Source organism: Strigops habroptila, chromosome 13 (assembly GCF_004027225.2).
Source record: "Strigops habroptila isolate Jane chromosome 13, bStrHab1.2.pri, whole genome shotgun sequence".
In the NCBI taxonomy this organism is placed as follows: domain Eukaryota; kingdom Metazoa; phylum Chordata; class Aves; order Psittaciformes; family Psittacidae; genus Strigops; species Strigops habroptila.
In genome coordinates this window covers 3028181-3050378 of record NC_044289.2, presented here as the reverse complement: position 1 = coordinate 3050378, position 22198 = coordinate 3028181, and the positions used below count along the sequence as shown (strand labels likewise).

At 57.1% G+C, this 22198-nt stretch overlaps 2 protein-coding genes across 3 annotated transcripts in view; one reads left to right on the top strand and one right to left on the bottom strand.

Annotated features, from left to right (window-relative positions):
* Positions 1 to 4060: 4060 nt before the first annotated feature.
* GSS (glutathione synthetase) lies at positions 4061 to 15262 on the top strand. The gene is made up of 13 exons (XM_030502524.1): positions 4061 to 4113; positions 4364 to 4500; positions 5663 to 5808; positions 7118 to 7193; positions 7726 to 7865; positions 8007 to 8123; positions 8555 to 8635; positions 9808 to 9885; positions 11112 to 11178; positions 11763 to 11957; positions 12133 to 12214; positions 12766 to 12955; positions 13873 to 15262. Exons 2-13 carry the CDS (start codon positions 4372 to 4374, stop codon positions 13994 to 13996), a joined length of 1425 nt encoding a protein of 474 aa, XP_030358384.1. The 5' UTR covers positions 4061 to 4113; positions 4364 to 4371; the 3' UTR covers positions 13997 to 15262.
* Positions 15263 to 16006: 744 nt separating this feature from the next.
* ACSS2 (acyl-CoA synthetase short chain family member 2) overlaps positions 16007 to 22198 on the bottom strand; it is a 36892-nt gene continuing 30700 nt past the window's right edge. For both annotated transcript variants that reach the window (XM_030502523.1, XM_030502522.1), the window contains 8 exons: positions 21198 to 21330; positions 20714 to 20770; positions 20411 to 20491; positions 19537 to 19645; positions 19354 to 19422; positions 18525 to 18701; positions 17749 to 17823; positions 16007 to 17560 (listed from right to left, as the gene is read on the bottom strand). In XM_030502523.1, the coding sequence (XP_030358383.1) occupies positions 17433 to 17560; positions 17749 to 17823; positions 18525 to 18701; positions 19354 to 19422; positions 19537 to 19645; positions 20411 to 20491; positions 20714 to 20770; positions 21198 to 21330 (829 nt within the window). In that variant the 3' untranslated portion in view covers positions 16007 to 17432. The remainder of the gene's footprint in view (positions 17561 to 17748; positions 17824 to 18524; positions 18702 to 19353; positions 19423 to 19536; positions 19646 to 20410; positions 20492 to 20713; positions 20771 to 21197; positions 21331 to 22198) is intronic.

Sequence of the window (22198 nt, the reverse complement as noted above, 5' to 3'; positions counted from 1 at the left end):
TTTCTCAGACTCTAAGAGCAAAGAGAGGAGGGGGGACTCAGGACCTTGCCAGGACTGAGGATTGAGAGGGGAAATGCTTCTATTTTGAGTAAACTCTGTCCTTCTGCATCGTCATTAAAACTCTTGGACTTCGTTCCTCACATTCATCCCTTGACCAGCGTGTGGTTGAACCACTTGCCCCATGGTGGGGTCTGAGCAGGCTCCCAGCACAGGGCAGTTTACCAGCGAGACAAGACTGGATCACCAGTCCACTTCCAGATTTACAGCCTGGATCTGTATTAACTAAGGTGTGAATCCACTGCTACTGATCAAAGCGACAGCAGAGAGGAAAAAGAAAGAGACAAGGTGGGTGTATTAAAGAGCTATAGCCACAGAGCTTCATTTCAACAATAGATCTCTCAGAGCAGAGCTAAGAGGCTTGCAATGACCTGGACAACTCCTGGCACTGGTAATAGGATAAAGAGCCAGTCATCTCCCAACCTGTCCTGGCCACCGGTAATAAACTGTCTATGGAGGGCAAACAAGTGTAACAACAGGCATTGCCCAGTGCTTGCTGGAGAAATCTCTCCACCATGGGCAGGCATGTCCCAGGGTCAGGGGCTGCCTTTGCACCCTCCTCTTAATGCCTCCGGCTGTGGGTGCCCCTGCCTGGGTCTCTCTCTTGCTGCCACAGGGTGAGGGCATGAGCAGCACATGTGTGAGCACAGCACATGTGTGAGCTGGCACCCTCCTCAGCTGTCATGCTCTAGGGTAATATATGTGTATGTATACAGCATAGAATCATGGAATCCCAGACTGGTTTGGGTTGGAAGGGACCTTAAAGCTCATCCAGTTCCAACCACCTGCCACGGGCAGGGACACCTTCCACTAGAGCAGGTTGCTCCAAGCCCCTATGTCCAACCTGGCCTTGAACACTGCCAGGGATGGGGCAGCCACAGCTTCTCTGGGCACCCTGTGCCAGCGCCTCAGCACCCTCACAGGGAAGAGCTTCTGCCCAAGAGCTCATCTCAGTCTCCTCTCTGGCAGGTTAAAGCCATTCCCCTTGGCCTGTCCCTACAGGCCCTTGTCCAAAGCCCCTCTCCAGGTTTCCTGTAGCCCCTTTAGGCACTGGAGCTGCTCTAAGGTCTCCCCTTCAGGAGCCTTCTCTTCTCCAGGCTGCCCCAGCCCAGCTCTCTCAGCCTGGCTCCAGAGCAGAGCTGCTCCAGCCCTCGCAGCAGCTCCGGGGCCTCCTCTGGCCTCCATTCACAGCCTCTCTGCAGTCAGACGGGTCAGGGACCCTCCTGTGCAGACAGGTTCCAGGGAGAGGACTTGCTGTGGAGCTTGGCACTTGCTGCAGTTCCAGACTTGGTGCTGCTTTTGCTACTGGATAACAGTAGCTCTTAGGGCAGATGGGAAATCGAGGCAAAGGATAAAGCCACCTGCCCAAAGTCATCAGCAAGTCAATGACCAAGCAAGGAAAGGATCCCCTCTTCCTCCTAGGCAGTCCAGCAATGCATCTTACAGCTCTGGGGCATCTTACATCTCTCTTGGGTCATGAAGGAGATAAGGATGTCTCCATCCTAGGAGGTTTTCAGGGCTTGGCTGAGTAAAGCCACAGCCACCCTGATCAGTGCTAGGGATGGTCCCACTGTGAGCAGGAGGTGGGTTAGATGCCAGCCCCTTCCCTCACTCATTCCCTGACATGAGGAAATGTCCAAGCTAATCCCTGCTGGTAAAGCAGGCAGAAAAGTAAGTATTCACAGGCAAGACATTGGAGTCAATGAAATAATTCACGTTTTCCCACAGTTTCTGAGCATCATATGTGGATTTACTTGTTCTGCTGCTCATACAAAGCTGCATTAGTGAAAAATTAAGTCCAAATAAAGAGGCAGATCTGAGGCTGGTGCTCAGCCATTGTTCTGCTGGCTACACACAAGCACCACACAACCCTCTCTTCACCAGCAATCGATGACTCCAAACCTTTATAATGGAAGTCACAAACCAAGCCCAGCCCCACTGCTTTTGCTGGACCCTCATAGTTACACCATTAATGTGCTGTGAAAATGCTTAAGTAACTACATTACTCCAGTAGGTACCCAAACAATTGCCTTGGAATGACAATAAATCTTTTTTACGCTGTTGTGTTGATGGTACCTTACTGGCAAATGTGTTAGAATTGGCTTATTTATCACTTCTATTACACTTATTACACATTTTATTACACTTATCATAAGGGCAGAGAGTTCAGACTGACAGTTCCTTTGTACATTTAAATAAAAAAATAGGCAGGACCTGGTTTGGTTTGGATTTATTTACACATAAACCAATTTTATCTGTTGCTAAGCCAGACATGTTCCTGCAGAACTAACCCCCTCGATTTGTCATGCTGCCATTTCAAGCCCCATTGCTGGGAAATGAACATCTTGCAAGTCTATGAAACTGCTCTGAAACCTGAGATTCACCAGATGTACTCAACTGGGGAGGCACGGAACAGCCCCCAGCCTTGTATCTATCCGGAACACGAGCAGAGAGCAACCCTATCTGCTGAGGAACCCAAAGTCAGCACAAATACACATCTAAAGTGGGAGAAAAGATCAGCTTGCATTATGCCGTGGGGCATCCCAGAGAATGCTGAGGCCATGGGAGCCTCCGAACTGCAGCACAGCACACGGCCAGGGACATCCCATGGGACACCCAGGTGCACTCACACTGGGAACAATGGGGGGACATGGGCAATGGGGCTGCCGAGGGCCGGGCTGCATGCGGGTACCCCCAGCCACACCGTGGTCCCCAGGTCCTGTTGGTACACCACAGCAAAGGGGTGCAGGCGATGATGATGTTGAAGGAATGGAAAACATGAAGATGTTTCCAACACGAGTTCAGTTTGGGCTCTTTATTTCCAACTCCAGGCTTGCAGAGCTTCTGTGTTTCCCTGACTGCAAAGGACAAGATTCAGCTCCTGCAAAGGCAGGGATGGTGCAGCTCCAGTACAGAAGGAAGTGCCAATGAGTTAACATAGAATCATAGACTCACAGACTGGTTTGTGTTGGAAGGCTCATCTAGTTCCAACCCCCTGCCATAGGCAGGGACACCTTCCACTAGAGCAGGTTGCTCCAAGCCCCTGTGTCCAACCTGGCCTTGAACACTGCCAGGGATGGAGCATTCACAACTTCCTGGGGCAACCCATTCCAGTGCCTCATGACCCTCACAGGGAAGAACTTCTTCCTTACATCTAACCTGAACTTCCCCTTTTTCAGTTTGAACCCATCACCCCTTGTCCTATCGCTACAGTGCCTGATGCAGAGTCCCTCTCCAGCATCCTTGTAGCTCCCTTCAGACACTGGAAGCTGCTCTGAGGTCTCCACGCAGCTTCTCTTCTCCAGGCTGAACAGCCCCAATGTTCTCAGCCTATCTCCATATGGGAGGTGCTCCAGCCCCTGATCGTCCTCGTGGCCTCCTCTGGACTTGCTCCAACAGCTCCATGTCCTTCTTATGTTGAGGGCACCAGAACTGCACACAATACTCCAAGTGAGGTCTCACGAGAGCAGAGGGGCAGGACCACCTCCTTCGCTTCTTTTGATGCAGCCCAGGATACGGTTGGCTTTCTGGGCTGCAAGCGCACACTGCCAGCTCATATTAAGCTTCTTATCAACAAACACCCCCACGTCCTTCTCCGCAGGGCTGCTCTGAATCTCTTCTCTGCCCAACCTGTAGCTGTGCCTGGGTTGGGTGGACAAGAGATTCAGAGCAGCAGATAATTGATTATCAATCAGATAATTGATTAATGCCAGATAATAACTCATTTCAGGTGAGCTGGAGGGCAGCAGACGGGGGTGCCGCCGTGCTCCCCTCCCGGGGCGGCACAGGCAGAGCAGGAGCTGCCATTCAGAGACCGCGCTGCACACCCGCGTGACGTCACGGCCCGACGTCACACCTCCCCGTGACGCACCCCCCCGCTCCCGCCACTCACGCGCTCTCTCAGCCCCGCCCGCAGCGCCTTTCCCCTCCCCCGGAGCTCTGCCGGTCTCCCGCGCTGATTGGTCGGCTGAGCTGCCAATCCATGTGAGGGGCGGGGCGAGGGGGCAGAGCTGTCCAATCGCGTGCTGCGGCGGCGGCCCGCAGCGCTGGGGACAGGTGAGGGGCCGGCGGGGCCGCTCCGGGGCGCGGGGTCCGGGTGCAGCCCCCTGGGCTGGCTCCGCTGCCGGGCTCCGGCTGGCGCAGGGCGGGATGTCGCTGCCCGGCGCTGCGCGGGCCGCGGGGGCGCCACATGGGCCTCCCTGAGGCCAGCCGCGGCCTCGGGCTGCGTCAGCCCGCGGTGCTGGGCTCTGGGTTGGGCAGGCGGTGCGGCTCCGTGCCGGGTGTGTGACTGTGCTGTGCCCCGCAGCGCCGGCCATGGCTGCGCCCTGGGAGGACGTGCTGCGGGACAGACCGGCCATCCGGGAAGCCGCGGCGGTGGCCGTGGACGCGGCGCTGCTGGAGGGCGTGTTGATGCGGACCGAGGGGCAGCCCAACGCCTCCGATGTAAGTGCCGGGGCACGGTCACGGGGCGGGTTCGGTCCCGCCGGGCTGTGAGTCAGCAAAGCCGGGGAGCGCGGGAGGAGCTGGCTGCATCCTGAGGGTGCTTTGCAGGGAGCGCCCGGCTGAAGCCTGGCAGCCCGGGGGCTTAACTCGCACCCCGTCCCGCTGCAGAGTGCATCTCCCTGAGACACAGTCCTGCGATGCGGTTCCAAGGAGAGGGATACGCCTGGAAAGGCTTAGGAATTTGCCAGGAGGTGGGATTCCATCCCTCTCCCAGCCTCTGAGCACCCTATTGAGCCTTTGAACCAGGGGAGCATCTCTTGCAGGGCGTGCTGCCTTCACCCCATGCCTGGGATGAGGTGACAGGGATGGGCGTGGCTGATGTGTGGGGCTACCTCTGGTGAATCCCTGGCAGCCAGCTGGGCTGAGGGGGCTGGAGGGAGATCTTGGGAAGGGTCTCTGAGGAGGATGTTCCCCTGTGCAAGAGGAGTGGGACACTATCAGGGGTGGGTCCCTGAGGAGCTTGGAGCAAGCAGGGAGCTCTGCTGGGACCTGGCAGGGGTGCGAGGAGGGAGGCCTCCACCACGAGGGCTGCTCCTTGCTGTCAACCCCATAGTCAGGTCAGAGCTCTGAAGAAACCTCGAAGGGTGAGAGGAAGAGGAAGCTTGGGAGGAGAGGCCAGATACGCTGCCAGTGTCCCTTGTCTTGTGTAAAAGTCAAGGGGAATTGGGAGCTCTCTGGTGTCATATTTTGGCTTTGAGGGTGGCCCTGTGCCTGAGCTGTGAGGTCTGGAATCATCGCTGGGACTCGGTGAGCAGGGATCAAAGGCAGTAACTCTGATGGCTGAAACCCAGGATGGCAAATTCCCCTTTGCTCTGAAGCGGAGGCATTTTGGAGACAGTGCTCTCCAGGGGAGGTGGAAACAGAGCATCCTTCTGAGGGAAGCACTGCCCAGCTCGAGCTCTGGAGCAGCTGCTCCCGCAGCCCCTGTGGATGCTCTTAAAGCCCTCAAAAGCCAGGGCTCAGCAGGGCTGAGCCACGCACATGTCAGGGTGCACCCAGGGGGGCTGGGGGTGGCCTCAGCCTTTGCACAAGCAGAGGCAGCACCTCTTTAGTCCCACTTGAGCTGCACAGGCCTGACCTCTCTGCTGCTGCATCTTTGCAGGTGGTGAATTTCGCTCCCTTCACGCTGCTCCCTTCTGCAGTCCCCAGTGCCCTGTTTGAGCAAGCGTACGCTGTTCAGCAAGACTTTAACATGCTGGTGGATGCTATTAGTCAAAACAAGGAGTTCCTGGAGCACACTCTGGCCAGGTAATGCTCTTTAGTGGTGCATTTGAGTGAACCATTTTAAATGCAAAGCATTTACCACCTTTCAGCATTCCTACCTTCCATCCGTTCATGTCCTTCACCTGAGGCAGGCACTCCTGTCCTCTGCAGAAAGCGTATCCTTTCCTGCATTATTTGTCCTAAGATAACTCCCATCAAGTCTCTGTGTTTTGAGGTCGTCTTGTGCCTCAGGAGATGGGACATCTGGCCAAGAGGTGACTCCTTGCAGTGATCTTCAGCTTTGCCAGTGCTTCAAGGTTGTGAATTCTTACTGTGAGCTTGATAGCCCCTGGGCCTTAAATTCACATTGCTGGGTCCAATAACCACCAGCTCTGCCTGCAGCTATGAAGAGGTGTTTGTTCCTCCTCCCATCCCTCCCTGTGACCAGCCACCCAGTGTCCCCTGCTCTCCCAGCCATGCTGGGAAGGTATCCCACAGCCTCTGGGTAATGGAACGACCATCCCTCACTGTGGAACCCATCATCTGTAGGGCTGATGCTTCCACAAAACCCATTTACCTTCCTGCTGTCTGTGGAGCTGCTGCTGGGGGGGGGCGGTGCTGCTGGTTCTCTGGCACTGGGACAGAGCAAAGGAGACTCTTTTCCAGTGTCCTGCTTGTTTTGGCCCCTCAGAGCTGTTGAAATGCCTGTGTCTGTTCCAGAGCTGGCTGCAGCCAGAGCTTGTGGGAACCTGCTTGTACCTGTGGTGAAGGAATGCAGCGCCTGGGGCTTGGGTGCACTCAGGTGCCTGCCCTGTGCTGCCTCCTCTGCGTTGTCTCAGGGCAGCTCCTTGGAGGTGCTGCTCCAAGGCTCAGGGATTTGGGATCCTGAAGAAAAGCCAGACCTTCTCTAGCAGGGCCACTGCAGCACGTGGTGCCAGGGTGTGTGGGATTTGGAGCCCAGCAGGATGGGAATTTGACGAAGCTTGTGAAGCTTCCTCTATGAGCTGTGTGTGCAGGCCCAGAGGGGCTTCTCATTCCTTTCCCCTGTGCAGAATTCTGCTGCATTCCTTTGCTTTTGCTGGTGTCTTGCCCTACAAACGAGTCACCTCAGCACATGGTGCTTTTTGTAGAGTGCTGTGCTGAGCAAAGTGGGTTTGTGCTATGGTTGTGCACCCTTGATGAAGACTCCTTTCATGGTGAGATGCTGAACAGTGCTGCAGGACGTGGTGCAGCCACAGCCCTGCTGTTTGTGCTGGTGAATGTCCCTGGGAAGGTTTTCTTTCTGGAGAGGAGTGAACTTCCTTGTTCCTGTGTGACAGTGTAAGGGGCTGATGTGATGTGTGTTCCTCTCTAGCACCATCAAGGTGGATGACTTCACAGCTCGGCTCTTCAGGATCCACACGCAAGTCCTGGAGGAAGGCTTGGCTCAGGTACCTGCCAGGAGACCCCAGTGCTCAGTGTCCCTCTGCACCGTGGTGGCCTTGCCTGCGCTCTGGCTGCAGGCTTGCTGCTGCTTGGGACTGTCCCCTGGTCAGCCTGGTCACTCCCTACCCCACAATGTCTTGGGTACAGCCTGTGAGCTCAGGACTTTGTCCTGTTTGATGGTCGTGCCCTTTGGATAGTGCTGCTGGAAGCAGCCAGGCCTGGACTGGGAGGGTTTAATATGTCTTTGTCCTCTGGGAGCCCCAGGAGAGTGCAGGGCTGTGTTCCGTGTCAGGACCTGTGCTGACAGGCTCTCCCTGCAGAACCTCCTTTACTCTAGCAAGTGTTAACTCTTTGGAGTGCTAAGGAGGGCTGTGGTCCCTAAGCAAGGGCCAAAGCACCCATGGGCATTTCTTGCAGAGGTTTGTATCCACGTGAAGGTGACTGGATCTGTCCTAGGAGGATTTGGAAGCGAGATCACCAAAGGGATTTGCAGTTAAAGGCATCAGGAGCCCCCACTTCACCTCCCCTCTGTTCCAGTCTGTGTTTTTAGGCATAAACCGCTCTGATTACATGTTTGACTGTGGGGTGGATGGGACACCAGCTCTGAAGCAGATAGAAATAAACACCATTGCTGCCAGCTTTGGAGGCCTCACCTCCCGCACTGTGGCGGTCCATGGGTAAGGCAGCATCTCTGGCCCATGCTGCAGCAGCTGTATGCATGGCCTGCTGCACAGCCTGTCTCTGCATGCTCCCAACCTCCAGCTCCCTAGGTCTGGCCAGGGGCTGTCATGGTATTTACAGGGTTCTTTGTTCCACAGGCAGGTGTTGAAAGTGCTGGGAAAGCCTCAGGAGGCATCACGTCTGCTGCCCAACAACCCATCCAGAGGCCTTGCCTTGGGTATTGCCAAAGCCTGGGAGCTCTATGGCTCTCCAAGGTAAGGAGAGAGGAGGTGCTGGCGGCTGCTCTTATCTTGTCTGCCCTGAGGATGCATGTGTTTGGGTTTGAAACTGTGCTTTCTGTTTGCAAGACAAGCTGCTCTCCAAGCCTGGGGCACCCTGGGAAGAGCACTGCATTGTCTCAGTGCACAAAGCTGCTGTGTCCCAAAGGCAGAGAGGGGCAGGGGGACCCTGGAGGAGTTGTGGGGTTCAACAACCCTGCACAGAGGTTGCTTCTCCTCCTGCCCTTGGGCTTATGCCCCGCACTGGTTTGGTTGTTACACAGGAGCAGTGCTGACTGCTGCCCCATAGAGACACTGGTGAAAACGAGCAGGAGCAATGCAGGAAGCTCACAGAGGTCAAAAGCTGGTGATCCTGGGTGCACATGGAGTGTTTCTGGGTTCAGTGATGTCTTTGATGTTTCTTCCAGTGCTGTGGTGATGTTTCTGGTGGAGGAAGTCCAGAGGAACATTTTTGATCAGCGATGTGTAGAAAATGAGCTTTGGAACAGGTAAAGGTTGGATTTTCCTGGGATGGGAAAGGAAGGAGGTGGTACAGGCTTGGAGAAGGGAAGCAGAGTGAACTACTGCCAGATCATGGTGTTCCCCTTGAGGCAGCTTTTGGGGTGTCTCCAGGCTCTCCAGCAGGCACTGGGAGTGTAGGAGCAGGCCAGGGAAAGATGGAAGTGTGCAGAATCCATTTGCTTTTAACTTTGTCACCTACTTATGGATAAAGTCAAAACACTTTTAGTTTCTGGGGCTGTGAGAGGCCGTGTCTTGGTATGTAACAGGGCAGCCTTTATCTTGGGCTTATCTCTGTGCTCTGTTGGGCAGCTCTCTCAGCGTTCCTTCAGTGGCCTCCTGCCCAGCCTCAGCACCCCCCTTCATCTCACCAACCTCCCAAAGCCTCTCACCAGCTCTTTGCTGGAAATACCAGCAGCATCAAAGCCACTGGTTTCCAGGGCTGATTCCCTGCTGATATTGAGCCTGTGCAGTCCTCAGAGCTGCACCCCTGGTAGCTTTGCTGTGCGCCCAGTCTCTTAGATGAGACAGTGAGGAGCAGAGCGGGTTGATGAGGGCCCTGCTTGCTCTCTGACCTGGGATTCGGCACAGGGCATTTCGTAAAAGCTTAAATAATGAAGCTCCAAAGCAAAAGGAAGCAGCGTGGCAGTGGAGTGAAGCACTGGAGAGAAGGAGGTGTTCAAAGGTCTGGCCCCGCAGCTGTGCTGGAGCAGTGGGAGGTGTATCCCGTATCATGCCGTGCCTCCGCAGCAGCAGCTCCGCATTGCCGCTGTGTGGAGGAGAGACAGGAAAGCAGGAGGGAGATAAAACGTTCAGGAAGTCGGTGTCTGCAGCGCGTGGTTTGGAAGGCAACAGTGGGTGAATCTGTTGTGTAGGGATAAAAACCCCAGAACACCAACTTCTCTTAGAAACACTTTAGGAGATGAAAGGGGAGATGGAGAAATCCAGGGGTTCAGGCACATGTTCTGCTTCCTCTAGTGTCTGGGTGGGAAACACAGGAGAGGTGCTAAAACCAGGGGCTGTTTTGCCCTGTTGGACTCCTCTGGCTCTAGTGTAAAGCCTGTGAAGGAGCCTCCCGCTCCTCCTTGCTGGAGCCACTGGCTCCATCTCTCATTCCCAGCTCAATTCCCTGCTGGTGACTCTCCCACTCCTCTCTTGACAGGAACATTCGGGTCATCAGGAAGCGATTCAGGGATGTGTTTGAGAAGGGCTCTCTGGATGAGGCTAGGAGGCTGTATATGTGAGTATGAGCCAAGGTGCGCATCCCGGCTCTGCGTTGGGCACACGGGGCTGCAATGGGAATGCTCAGCCAAAGCTGGTGGGATGTTCTGAGTGTCAATAGGACCTTTCTGAGAGCAGTTCTCTTCCATGCTGCTGTTTCCCTTAGAGCTGGAATGATTTTGTTTGCATACACACACCAGTCCCTTACACCTGGAAATGTAATTTCCCTCCTTCAAGCCACAGCCTTTAGAGCTCTGTGGGATCTTCACTTCCTCCACATACATCTGCTGGGAGAAGTCCTGCCTGTTCCAGAAGCTTCCCCAAAGCCATTTCCTGTTTACTGCTCACGTGAGGCTCTGCCAGTGGGAGCTGGGGTGCTGAAGGAGGAAGCATCCCAAGTCTTTATGCTATCTGTTGGATTTGAATGCACTCAGCATCTTGCTCTCTCCCTGTGGAGGCCTGTGCAGGTCACAGGCTCCAAGTGCTGGCAGTTGGTCCCAAGTGGGACATTTGTCCTGTTTCCAGGTATGTGCTTGGAGCTGTACAAGCCCAGAGGGAGCTATGGTTTCATGGCAATGTTTTTCCTGTAGTTAGGCTGATTTTTCCCTGGTTTGACCTTTGATGCCTCTGCTGTGTTTAATTAACAAATGCATTTGTCATTGGCAGACAGTTAAAGTGTATCCAGTGCACTTCCTCAGAGCATCCTCTCCTCGTCCTGCTGAATGCCTTTACAGTTACACTGCCAGCAGGTTCTGTGCTGCTTCCCTGAGCACGTGCAGGGTGGCCCAAGCTTGGGTGTGTGGTGCTGCAGGGTGCTGCTGGCCCTGCCCTGGCAGGGTGATTTGGTGCCTGGGCAGGTTGTTGAGTTGATGTCCTGCCTTGAATTGCCACTGGGGAAGGACCCTGTTCCCTCCCAGCTTCCAGCATCTCCCAGGCCTGGCTCCTGGTGGCAAAAGCTGTTGAAAACTGAGGGTCTTCCCTTCCTCCCTGCTGGGCTGGAGCCTCAGAGGCTGTGGCTGGTCAGGGCAGAGGTGAGGTGTCAGCTCCCTGTGCCTCAGGCTGGGGCTCAGTGGAGAGGAGCCAGGGCTGGCAGCGTCCCCAGGCAGAGCCAGGCAGGAGCAGAGCAGCCCAGGAGAAGGGGCAAATGCTGGGATGTTGCCTCCTGACCCCACTGCAGCCCCCTTGGTGCTGGGGGTTCGGGCAGGGGTGGCCTGGTTCTGTGAGTGGCTCTGGTTTGTGTTCCAGGGACGGGCAGGAGGTAGCGGTGGTGTACTACAGAGAGGGCTACGTGCCAAGCAACTACGACCAGCAGGTCAGTGCTGAGCCCTCCGCTCCAAAAAGCCACCCATGCTCTGGCCTTACCCAGTGAGTGTGAAGTGCTCCGTGATGCCAGGGGGGGTGTCCTGTCCAGGGGGGTTAGTCCTGTCCCATCTGGCTGATGGCATTGGGAAGCTGTGACCCTACAGGGATGGGGGTGTCCCTGGCACACAGTGAGCAAAGTGAGTGGCTTTCTCCTCCAGTAACCGCTCGGTGGTGACCTCTTACCGCAGCACTGAGCTGCTGCTCTACAATAGGGGTTAGCAGAGGTATTAGCACCAGCTTAAAGGGTTTAGGCTTGACCTACAGACCACACTGTCCTCTGCTATAGGACTATTAGGCTGCAGCTAATACAGACCAGATCTTGCTGTTGCCTGGAGGTGGCAGCACTGGACAAGCTGGGAAGGGGGTGGAGGCAGAGGGGGTGGGAAATCCATGTGTGCATCTCCAGGGTGCTATTCCCACCCCATCCCAGCCAGGCAGGGAGGGAGGAGGCAACTCATATGTCCATAACTGAAGAGAAAAGAGGGGATAGATGCTTTAAACCTGTGCTGATGGGACGGTCACTCTCTGCCTCAGAACTGGGAGGCTCGGCTGCTGCTGGAGAGGTCCCGGGCAGTGAAGTGCCCTGACATTGCCACCCAGCTGGCGGGCACCAAGAAGGTGCAGCAGGAGCTGAGCCGCCCGGGGACGCTGGAGAGGCTGCTGCCCGGCCACGCAGAGGCTGTCGCGAGGATCAGAGCAACCTTCGCTGGGCTCTACTCCCTGGACACGGTGAGTGGGGCAGAGCAGGGATGGACACGCGGACGTGTGCTTGGCCTGCGGAGTGTTTCTCTTTGGTTAAGGAGATGCTGTGGTCCTTGAGGGACCCTGTTGATCCTGCTCACAGGGGGGTTCCTGGGGAGCCCCTGCTCCTCTCTCATGCTTTGCTGTTCCATCCTCCCCGCAGGGTGCAGAGGGGGACAGGGTGGCTGCTATGGCGATCGCTGACCCCGACCGCTTCGTGCTGAAGCCGCAGCGAGAAGGTGGAGGTATGAGCTGGGCCCGTGTGGGGCTTCACTGCTGCTTGTGCTGGAGCAGGAGAGGTGGTGGCTCTGTGGTGGCTCCTGGTCCTGTGCCAGGGTGGTTTGGAACTGGGTGATCTTTAAGGTCCCTTCCAACCCAAACCAGTCTGGGATTGTGTATTAGGCAGAAGCTCTTCCCTGTGAGGGTGCTGAGGTGCTGGCACAGGGTGCCCAGAGAAGCTGTGGCTGCCCCATCCCTGGCAGTGTTCAAGGCCAGGTTGGACACAGGGGCTTGGAGCAACCTGCTCTAGTGGAAGGTGTCCCTGCCCGTGGCAGGGGGTTGGAGCTGGATGAGCTTTAAGGTCCCTCCCAACCCAAACCAGTCTACAAAAGGTGGGTGGTTTGGAGCTACTTGAAGCCGTGGTGACTGGTCATGTCAGTGTAAGGTGGTGCTGCTCCTGGAGGAGCTGGGCTATGGGGAGCCCCAGGCTGGGTCTGTTTGGCTGTGGGGGTGCATGGCTGGGGCCAGGGGCTTCTGCTGTGCTGGGCAGTGCTTGACTTGCTGGTTTTGTTGTCAGGGAACAACCTCTATGGTGAAGAGCTCAGGCAGGTTCTGGAGAAGATCAGAGACAGCCCTGAGAGAAACTCCTACATCCTGATGGATAAGATCAAGCCACGGCCAGCCAGGAATTACCTGCTGAGGGCTCACAGCCCCCTGCAAGTGTCCGAGTGCATCTCAGAGCTGGGGATTTTTGGTGTCTATATCAGGTGAGAAGGTGCTTCCACTACAGGGTGGTTTCCTGCCCCAGCCAGCACTGGGGTTGGGAGCATTCTCCCCTCTGCACTGTGAGCACGGCAGCAGGGCTGTCTGTGGGGAGGTGGAGGTGCAGGAACAGCGCTGGCCGTGCAGCCTCTGCCCGGGGAGCAGCTCTGAGCACTGCTCAGACACTGCACTGCTGCTCTGGCCCCACTGCCCATGAGCTGATGCTGGCAGTGACTGTGTAACAGCAATGTGGAGCTGGTGTGTCCAGCCCTGCTCTCTGGGAGCAGTGCTCAGGGCCCGGGTGCAGCCACGTGCTTCTCTAAAGCCCCGACTATCTCAGGAGTAGCTGAAGGCTGAATGCAGTCGTGTTCAACCCTAAATAGCTGCTGCTTTTGTTTAAAACCCTTATAGGCCCATTGAAATGTTTCCAGAGCTTCTAAATTTGAGTCTTTCTGGTATAATTTTAGAAACAAATGTACTCTGGCAGCGTTCAGAACGTGGCACTGCGTGTGCAGTCACCCAAAGCACCAGCTGAGGGAAGGCACAGAGCAGGCACAGCTCTGCTGTGTGCAGAGACCTCTGCATCAGCCCTGGGGCTTTTACCTGCCCCGCATTGGGGTGGGGAACACGAGTCACATTGTCCCAGCTGAAATTAGACCAGGTTGGAGATAAGGCAGAAGTTCTTCCCTGTGAGGGTGCTGAGGCGCTGCACAGGGTGCCCAGAGAAGCTGTGGCTGCCCCATCCCTGGCAGTGTTCAAGGCCAGGTTGGACATAGGGGCTTGGAGCAACCTGCTCTAGTGGAAGGTGTCCCTGCCCGTGGCAGGGGGTTGGAGCTGGATGGGTCCCTTCACCCCAAACCGTGCTGGGACTCTGCCATCAGCTCTGGGCCGTGTGGGTTCTCAGCTGCCCTTTCCTTTGCAGACGGGGCTCGGAGCTGGTGCTGAACGAGGCCGCGGGGCACCTCCTGCGCACGAAGGCGGTGGAGCACGCAGACGGGGGGGTGGCGGCGGGGGTGGCTGTGCTGGACACCCCCTTCCTGGTGTGAGGATGTGACCCCATCCCGCTGCTGCCTCAGGAGCTGAGCTGCCCCACGCTGTTCTCCTTCGGGTGCGCTTGCCAAGGCCTGAGCTGCTGGCGATGGTGAGGAGGGGCTGGGAGGACACCGCTGCTCAGATGCCCCATGGACCAGCCCCAGCTTCCCTGAAGGACGAAGGGGCTCATGTCCCTGCCCCTGCCCATCCCACCCGTGGCCTCCCAGGACAGCACAGCTCTGGCTGTCCCGTGGGGGCTACAGCAGACACTCGTGCTGCTCCTGGTTGTGTGCTCTGTGATGCTGTTGTTTCTGGAGACACAAACCCAAAGCACAGGGAAGGGGAGGAGAAGGGGGGATGTGTCAGCACAAGCTTTCATCTGTGGGATTCATTGCCAGGCCCCTCCAGCCCTGCTGCAGGTGCTGCTGCTGCCCCAATTCCTACTCTTCCCTGTGCCGAGGCCTCTCAGTGTTCCTGACAAGGGACACGTGCCCTGGTGGGATTTGTCCAGGAGCCTCTTGCTTGCTTTTGCTTTGCCCACCTCCTGCTGGGTGCTCATCCCAAAGCGTGCCCCTGTGCCACACGAGGCCAGCAGCAGTGCAGGCTGCCTCTGAGACCCCCAGTGATGATGGAGCCTTTAGTCACTGTGTCCATAATCCCTGAATCCCCAGTGCATCCCACTGCAAGTCCCGCACTGGGCAGCTCCTGCCTGGGCTGCTGCAGCACATACAGCCCAAGAGGGTGTCAGGGAGCCCCAACCTCAGTAAATGGTCCTGTGGGACCATGGGGTGGGCTGAGAGTGGGAGCTTTGTGCTGAGGAAGCAAAGGAACTGCAGGAGAGGCTGAGGGGGGCCAGTGCTTCCCTCTGGGACCAGCACCAGCGCAGGGCAAGACGTGTCACCCTCCAGGTTCCATGGGTTGGGAACAGCGCAGCAGTGCAGGGATGTGGGTGCAGCCTCTCCTTCCCAAGCTCTTTTCCTCCAGCCCCTCTTCCTCCTCAGCTGAGCAGTTCAGAGGGAAGCAATCCCAATGCACCTTTCCGGCAGTGCCTTGGTTGAAGCAGCCTCAGCTCTACCCTCGTGGTGACACCAGAGCAGCAGATTAAAGCCTCTGCTCCTGAGGCCTGACTGTGCTGAGCGCCAGCGCAGCACTGCTGCTGTCACTGCACCTCAGTGGTCCCTCCTGCCTGCGAGGGGGAGCGCTTCGACATTCCCGGGGGTTGTGGCACTGGGGGGGTTGATTGCCCCCAGCCACAGATTAAAACATGATGTGCAATCCGAGCACTGCTCTCGTGCCTGTTCTGTGGGAGGCAGAGGGCAGGGGGCTGCCTGCTGCCTGCCCAGGCTGCTTTGGGCAGGGGTACACGTGTGCACGGCCCTTCTGTGCACCTTCACCCCGGGGATGGCTAAAGCCAACCCACCCCTTTGTGCTCTGGGGGCACCGTGGTGGAGGTGGGTCCTGACGCTGCTGCTGGTGTGAGGGGTGCCAGGTAAGACACAGCTCCAGGAGGGAATGCTGAGCCCGGAGCGGGGATGTGCTGTGCTGGAGCAGCAGGGGAAGGGACAAGGTTGGACCGGTTGTGAGGAGCAGGAGAGCAGCGATGGAGCACAGCCCTGGAGCTGGCACGGGAGCACAGTGTGGAGGCAGAGGCTGGTACCCAGTGCTGCACCCACCCGAAGACCAGGCCTGGTGCAGAGGTGAGCCCTGAGCTCCTGTCGGTGCTCAGCCTGCATCAGTGTGCTGTGGGTGTCGATGGCAGATGGGCATCAAGAGTCTTGTGCTTTCCATGAGCCTCAGCGGAACCACCTTGGCTGGAGCCCAGGGAGAAACCAAGGCCCAGGCAGGCTCCAGCCTTGCAGCCAGAGCTCTGCCCTTGCCTTTGTCCCAGCCTCAAACTCCAGCCCCTGAAGAAGCCCCACACTGGCAGTAACCTGCCCATCCCCAAAAGCCCACCCCAGTGACAGCAGGGCTGGTCCCCCAGCCACGTCCAAGCATCTCCAACCCATGCACACGCTCTGAGCCCATTTCCATTTGGTTTCCTTGAACTTTATTCCATAAAACTCGAGCTGTTTCCAGCCAACACTACATAGTGAACAGTAACCGAGGACAGTAACTGAGTGAACAGTAACAAGGTGGCACAATCCAGTGGTACAGAGTTGTGGGGGACACGTGGGGCACTGGCACACACAGGTTATAGATCACAGACGAGGGCTGTGCCAGCAGGAGCAGCAGGTAAGGAGTGAGACATGGGCCTTGGGCTGCAGCAACCAGCCCCAGAGGCAGCCGCCTCCCCCTCCCCGGTCAGCTCACTTGCAGGTAAAGCCTCTACAGCTGCTGCAGCACATTTTAAAGCCCATTTCTCCTTTGGTTTAAGTGCAAAATCAAACAGCTCACATGCAGCTTTCACACAGACATTACAGAGGAGGTAGCTCAACCCAGAGCTGGAGTTAAATGTACTTCAGTGGAAGAAGAATAGCTTTGGCAGTGCCCTTGTGATGTTCAGGCTCTTGGACTATGGGTTTTGGGGTTCTTTTTCCCTCTCACCACCATAAATCCGTGACAGATTTAAGCAAAAGCCAACTTGAAACATCTTCCACCATGTTTGTCCTGATGATGAAACACAAGCCAGCACTACCCCTGCCCTGCCTCGGTGGCCTCTCTGCATGGGCTCCCCTCCCTTGGGTACCACAGCACACAACAGGAGCATCAGCCCGAGCTCAGCGGGGAGCTCTGGAGAGCACATCACACCAAGGCCTCTCCTCCTTGACCATTCGGGGCTCCCTGTGTGCCCATGGCCAGTGCAGGACTGTGGGTTGGGTAAAACACAGCCGCTGGCACCGTGCACTTGGGAAGCAGCAGCTCTTGGTACCAAACTGCTCTAAGCAAGCTGGTTTAAAGCACAGAGCCCCCTCGGCCTTGCCCCACTCCCTCTCAGGCTTGAGGACCTCTGCTAGTAGCAGGCTTGGACAGTGGATGCAAGACTAAGGCTCAGCTACACAGTTGTAAGGTGCTTTGCAGCGCCCCAAGGTGGGCCTGTGGGGCTGCAGCTCCCTTCCCTGCCTGCATCAAGTAACTCCAGCTCCATCTCCCCTCCAAGCCCCAACGTTCCTTCCCCCTGTGCACAAGGTGCCAGAATCCCCTCAATTACATAAAGTTAATCAACAACCCCAGCCCCAACTAACTTAAACATCAAGAAGGAGGTGCTGGAAAGGGAGGAGGAGGAGGGGTGCCCCTGTGCACGAGGCTCAGCCTCATGTGTGCACTTCGCATGTGGAACAGGATGCACTCGCTCCTCCAAGGCAGGGACAAGCCAGCGAGATGTGGCCTCTCCAGAACCTGTCCCTCCTTCAAACATTTGTACATTCAACTCCATGGGTGAAGGTTCCAGCCCGGGGCAGGCAGCTGGGACCTGCTCACCAGGACACTGCTGCCACAGCAGGGCCCATGCTGCTACTGTTTAGTGTTACATCTGTTGCTGAAAAGTTGGTCTATGATGCTCGGGTCTGCCAAGGTGGAGGTGTCCCCCAGGTCGTGGTCATCCCTGGCAATCTTCCTTAAGATCCGTCTGGTTATCTTTCCTGTAACAACAGCCAGCAGAGGGAAGCAGAGTCAGCACCTCCTCAGCATCCTCAGCACGAGTGGGGAATGCCCAGACCCGCAGCATCCTCTTTGCCCTGATGTTGCTCCCCCCGGCTTTGGGTGGCCCTGGACAAGCAGCTGAGGGCTGGTTTCCTTCCAGCAGCAGGAACAGCCCCAGGCCCCTTACCTGAGCGGGTCTTGGGCAGCCCGGGGGCATACTGGATGTAATCAGGCGTTGCGATCGGCCCGATCTTGTCTCTGACTACGAAGAAGAGAGAGGGTTTAGGGGCAGGTACGAGGAGGCACCACACAGCTCCCTTTGGAGCAAAGCCTGGCCGCAGGGCAGGGCTCAGGGCTGCTGCACCCGCACCTCCGGGCTGTGGCAGGGGGCAATGAGACCTGCAATGCCAATGGGGCCATAGCACACCCTGGCAAAGGCAGCAGCACCCATCTTTTCATTCTCTGCATCCTCAGGAGACCTCTCTAATGGCTCCAGCCATCACGAAATACCACTTTGATAGAGCAAGGACTGATTTGCTGTTGGGTTCCTCCAGAGAGGAAACTGCCATGGGCCCGTTTCATGGCTGATGTGGCAATGAAAGAGCTCTCTTGAAACCAGAGCACAAACACCCACAGCACAAGCACCCCAAAGCACCCAACAACCCTCTCAGCAAGTCGGAATGTGCCCGGGGGAGCCACTGGGAGCCGTGCCCACACGGGAGAGCGCAACAAGGCTCTGGGCACCCCAGTTCTCCACAGAGCTGCCAACTCCCACCCCAGGAGCTCCAGAGGGCACCACAAGGGCAGCCAAAGGCTCCAGAACTAATTTTAGTGCTTGCCAGCCGTGCTCTGTGCTCAGAGGGATACCTTGTCACGCTTGTCCCCGCTGCATGCCACACGCCCCCAAACCCTGCAGCACCCATCTTGCTCTCCCAGCACCTCCCCACGCCTGGCTGGTGGTACCTTGTTTTCTGAGCTCATCCTCCAGGCTCTTGGTGAACTCGTAGCCAACCCTGAGGCTGACGAAGCAGTAGAGGCACTCTCCCTTCAGGGAGTGGGGGTGACTGACCACCGCAGACTCCGAGACAGCGGGGTGCTCCAGCAAGGCTGACTCCACCTCTGATGTGCTCAGTAAGTGGCCTGGGAGCAAAGAGAGGCAGAGCGTTAGACCTGCATGGGTGAAATGAGGCCCTGCAGCCTCCAGCAGAGGGAGAAGGCCCTAAACTATGGGTTTGAGAGCAACAATTCCATGTGCTTGAGAAAAGACAAAGGTTGGAGAGAGAAACCGCAAAGACTGCCAGGTATCACCCACCTGCAGAGCAAAGCCGCTTCCCTGGCTGTCCTCCCTCCCACCTCTGGGCTGCTTGGACAGCCCATGAACTGGTCACAGCCATGGATTAGGCAGAACACAGGCTGGGGAGGAGCTGGATGGGGTAAGAGACCTGCCCACACGGTGAGCTGGAAGGTGCAGAGGAGGAAGAGGCTGGAGCTGCCGTGCACTGCCCCAGCTCATCGCTGTGTGGGGCTGAAGTGATGCTCCACACCGCAGGGCAGGGGCACAACTCCTGTCCCCCTGCTCCTGCACTCTGACATTCCACCCTGGAACTGCTGCCACAGACCACCACTGGAAACTGGTTGACTCCCAGAATGATGGGGTGGATGACCCCCCATAAACCAAGGTGTATTTTTAACTAGTGTCAGGAATGGATGCACGAGTGTCCCCCTGCAAGGTGTCTCTCAAGCAGTGTAAGAAAGCACATTGGTCCCCAGTGAAGACAAAACTTGTTCTTACCAGAAATATTCAGCATGTCATCGATTCGCCCTGTGATCCAGTAATAACCATCTTTATCTCTCTTGCAGCCTAAAAATAGCCAGAAATGGCAGGGTGAGGGAGCAGTGCCAGCAGCCAGGCAGTGCCAGGCCAGGCCCCAGGCTGCTGGCCCCAGGCCTGGGCAGCTGTGTGCTCCCGACCTACCATCGCCTGTCACGTAGTACCCAGGGAACTTCTTGAAGTAGGTAGCTTCAAAGTGCGGGTGGTTCCCATAGAGTGTGCGCATCATCCCCGGCCAAGGCTGCTTGAACACCTGAGCACACACACAGGCTTTGCACAGGATGAAGCACAGAATCCCAGACTGGTTTGTGTTGAAGGGAGCTTAAAGCTCCTCCAGCTCCAACCCCCTGCCACGGGCAGGGACACCTTCCACTAGAGCAGGTTGCTCCAAGCCCCTGTGTCCAACCTGGCCTTGAACACTGCCAGGGATGGGGCAGCCACAGCTCCTCTGGGCACCCTGTGCCAGCGCCTCAGCACCCTCACAGGGAAGAGCTTCTGCCTCAGAGCTCGCCTCAATCTCCCCTCTGGCAGGTTAAAGCCATTCCCCTTGTCCTGTCCCTACAGGCCCTTGTCCAAAGCCCCTCTCCAGGTTTCCTGTAGCCCGTTTGGGCACTGGAGCTGCTCTAAGGTCTCCCCTTCAGGAGCCTTCTCCTCTCCAGGCTGCCCCAGGCCAGCTCTCTCAGCCTGTCAATGAACATGCAGTGCTAAGAGATGCCAGAGACAGCCAGGAGTGATGACACTTGCTGCCCAGTGCTCATCTACTGGGAAAGCCTCGCCAGGCTTGGCATGGGGGAAGGAGCTTGGCTGAAAAGTTGTTCCCATTCTCCTGCATTTAACCATCAGCTGAACAGTTTATTTACAGCAGAAAGCTCCCAGCAAGTTGTGACAGCAAAGGAAGTTCCTACCATCCAAGTGGGTCCCTTGTGTGGACCCAGAGTAAGCAGAGACGTGTGTATGCTACCAGGAAGGTCCAGGGGCTCCTGGGGAAGGGACAAGAGGAGGGTGAGATCATCTTTACCAGGTAGCCTTCTGCTTCTCCTTCTAGCTCTTCCCCCGACTCGTTCAGGATGGCAGGGACCACGCCGAAGAAAGGGAACGCCTGCCATGGGGACCAGAGAGAGAGGAGACATGGAGGTGAGCCCATGAGCCACCGCTGGGAGGCAGAGCGAGGGCAGCTTTGCAGAGGCTGTGGCACATGGGGCCACCTCCCTGCATGTACCATTGTCCCACAACCACCCCGGGAGGCTGGGAACCACCAGGCCATGGTACAGGCAGTGCCAATGCCGCTGCAGTGCCCTGGGGGGAGAACAGCAGTACTCACAGCAGAGCCTGGCTTCAAGGGGGTGGCACCAGGGAGCGGTGTCAGCATGTGGCCACCCTGCAAAGAGAGGTAAAACCCAGTGAGTCTGGGCCATGCCAGCCTGTTTCACAGCGTCTGCATCAGCTCTGATCACACCACATCACACACAGGCTGCTCAGGGCAGCTGTGGAGACAGGGCCTTGGGAAAGATGAAGTAGGGGACAGGGGGCCTGTGTTTGGGCACAAAGCTTTGGAGCTGCTGGCGGAGAGAAAGAAGGGCAGCATGGCAGGGTCCAGAGAGGAAGGTTTCCCCTTGGAGCCTGTCTGAGGTCCAGGAAAGAAAGAGAAGGGGAACCAACACTTTACAGTCCAAGACTGGAGTCTCCTGGGCAAGCAAAACAACCAGTCCCCATAGAACCAAAGACACAGCACGGCAAAGGTGGGAGCACCCTGCAGGGAGCGCAGGGGAAAGAGAGGTCCCAGGGACACCCGGGTGAGCACTCACTGTCTCTGTCTGCCAGAACGTGTCCACAATGGGACACCTCTCTTCTCCCACCACGCGGTAGTACCAGAGCCAGGCCTCAGGGTTGATGGGCTCACCAACGCTCCCCAGCACCTTCAGAGACTTCCTGCTGTGCCTGCAGAGAGGAGGGGGCTGGCAGGGGCTCAGAGGGCCATGGAGGGCAGCAGCTCTGAGCCTGCTGCACAGCAGAGCCGGCAGGAGCCCCTGGGGTACCCCCAGGGTGTACTCGGAGCTTCCAGGCATGGTTCAGACCCTTCTCAGCCCTCTTCCATGGGGGAAGAAAGGAGATCTCTGTGATTCTGGCGTCTCCCACTTCAAGCTCCTGCTTGGCTCTGCTCCTTCCTAGGCCGAGGAGCAGCTCTCTGCCCGGCACACCTCTGCGAGCTTTGGGTCAGGAGCAGGGAGAACCTACGATCTCTGAGCTTAGCTGCAGCTTACACTGCAAGAGGCCATGCTCAGTGTGCCATACTGAAGGCAGTGCTGGGAGTACTGGCCTGCATGTTGCTGTAAGGGAGAAGATCCTGGTCTGCTCAGAAATTATGCTGGGGAATCATAGACTGGTTTGTGTTGGAAGGGACCTTAAAGCTCATCCAGCTCCAAGCCCCTGCCACAGGCAGGGACACCTTCCACTAGAGCAGGTTGCTCCAAGCCCCTGTGTCCAACCTGGCCTTGAACACTGCCAGGGATGGGGCAGCCACAGCTCCTCTGGGAAAAGTCTGTGCCAGCGCCTCAGCACCCTCACAGGGAAGAGCTTCTGCCTCAGAGCTCATCTCAGTCTCCCCTCTGGCAGGTTAAAGCCATTCCCCTTGTCCTGTCCCTACAGGCCCTTGCCCAAAGCCCCTCTCCGGGTTTCCTGGAGCCCCTTTAGGCACTGGATCTGCTCTAAGGTCTCCTCTTCAGGAGCCTTCTCTTCTCCAGGCTGCCCCAGCCCAGCTCTCTCAGCCTGGCTCCAGAGCAGAGCTGCTCCAGCCCTCGCAGCAGCT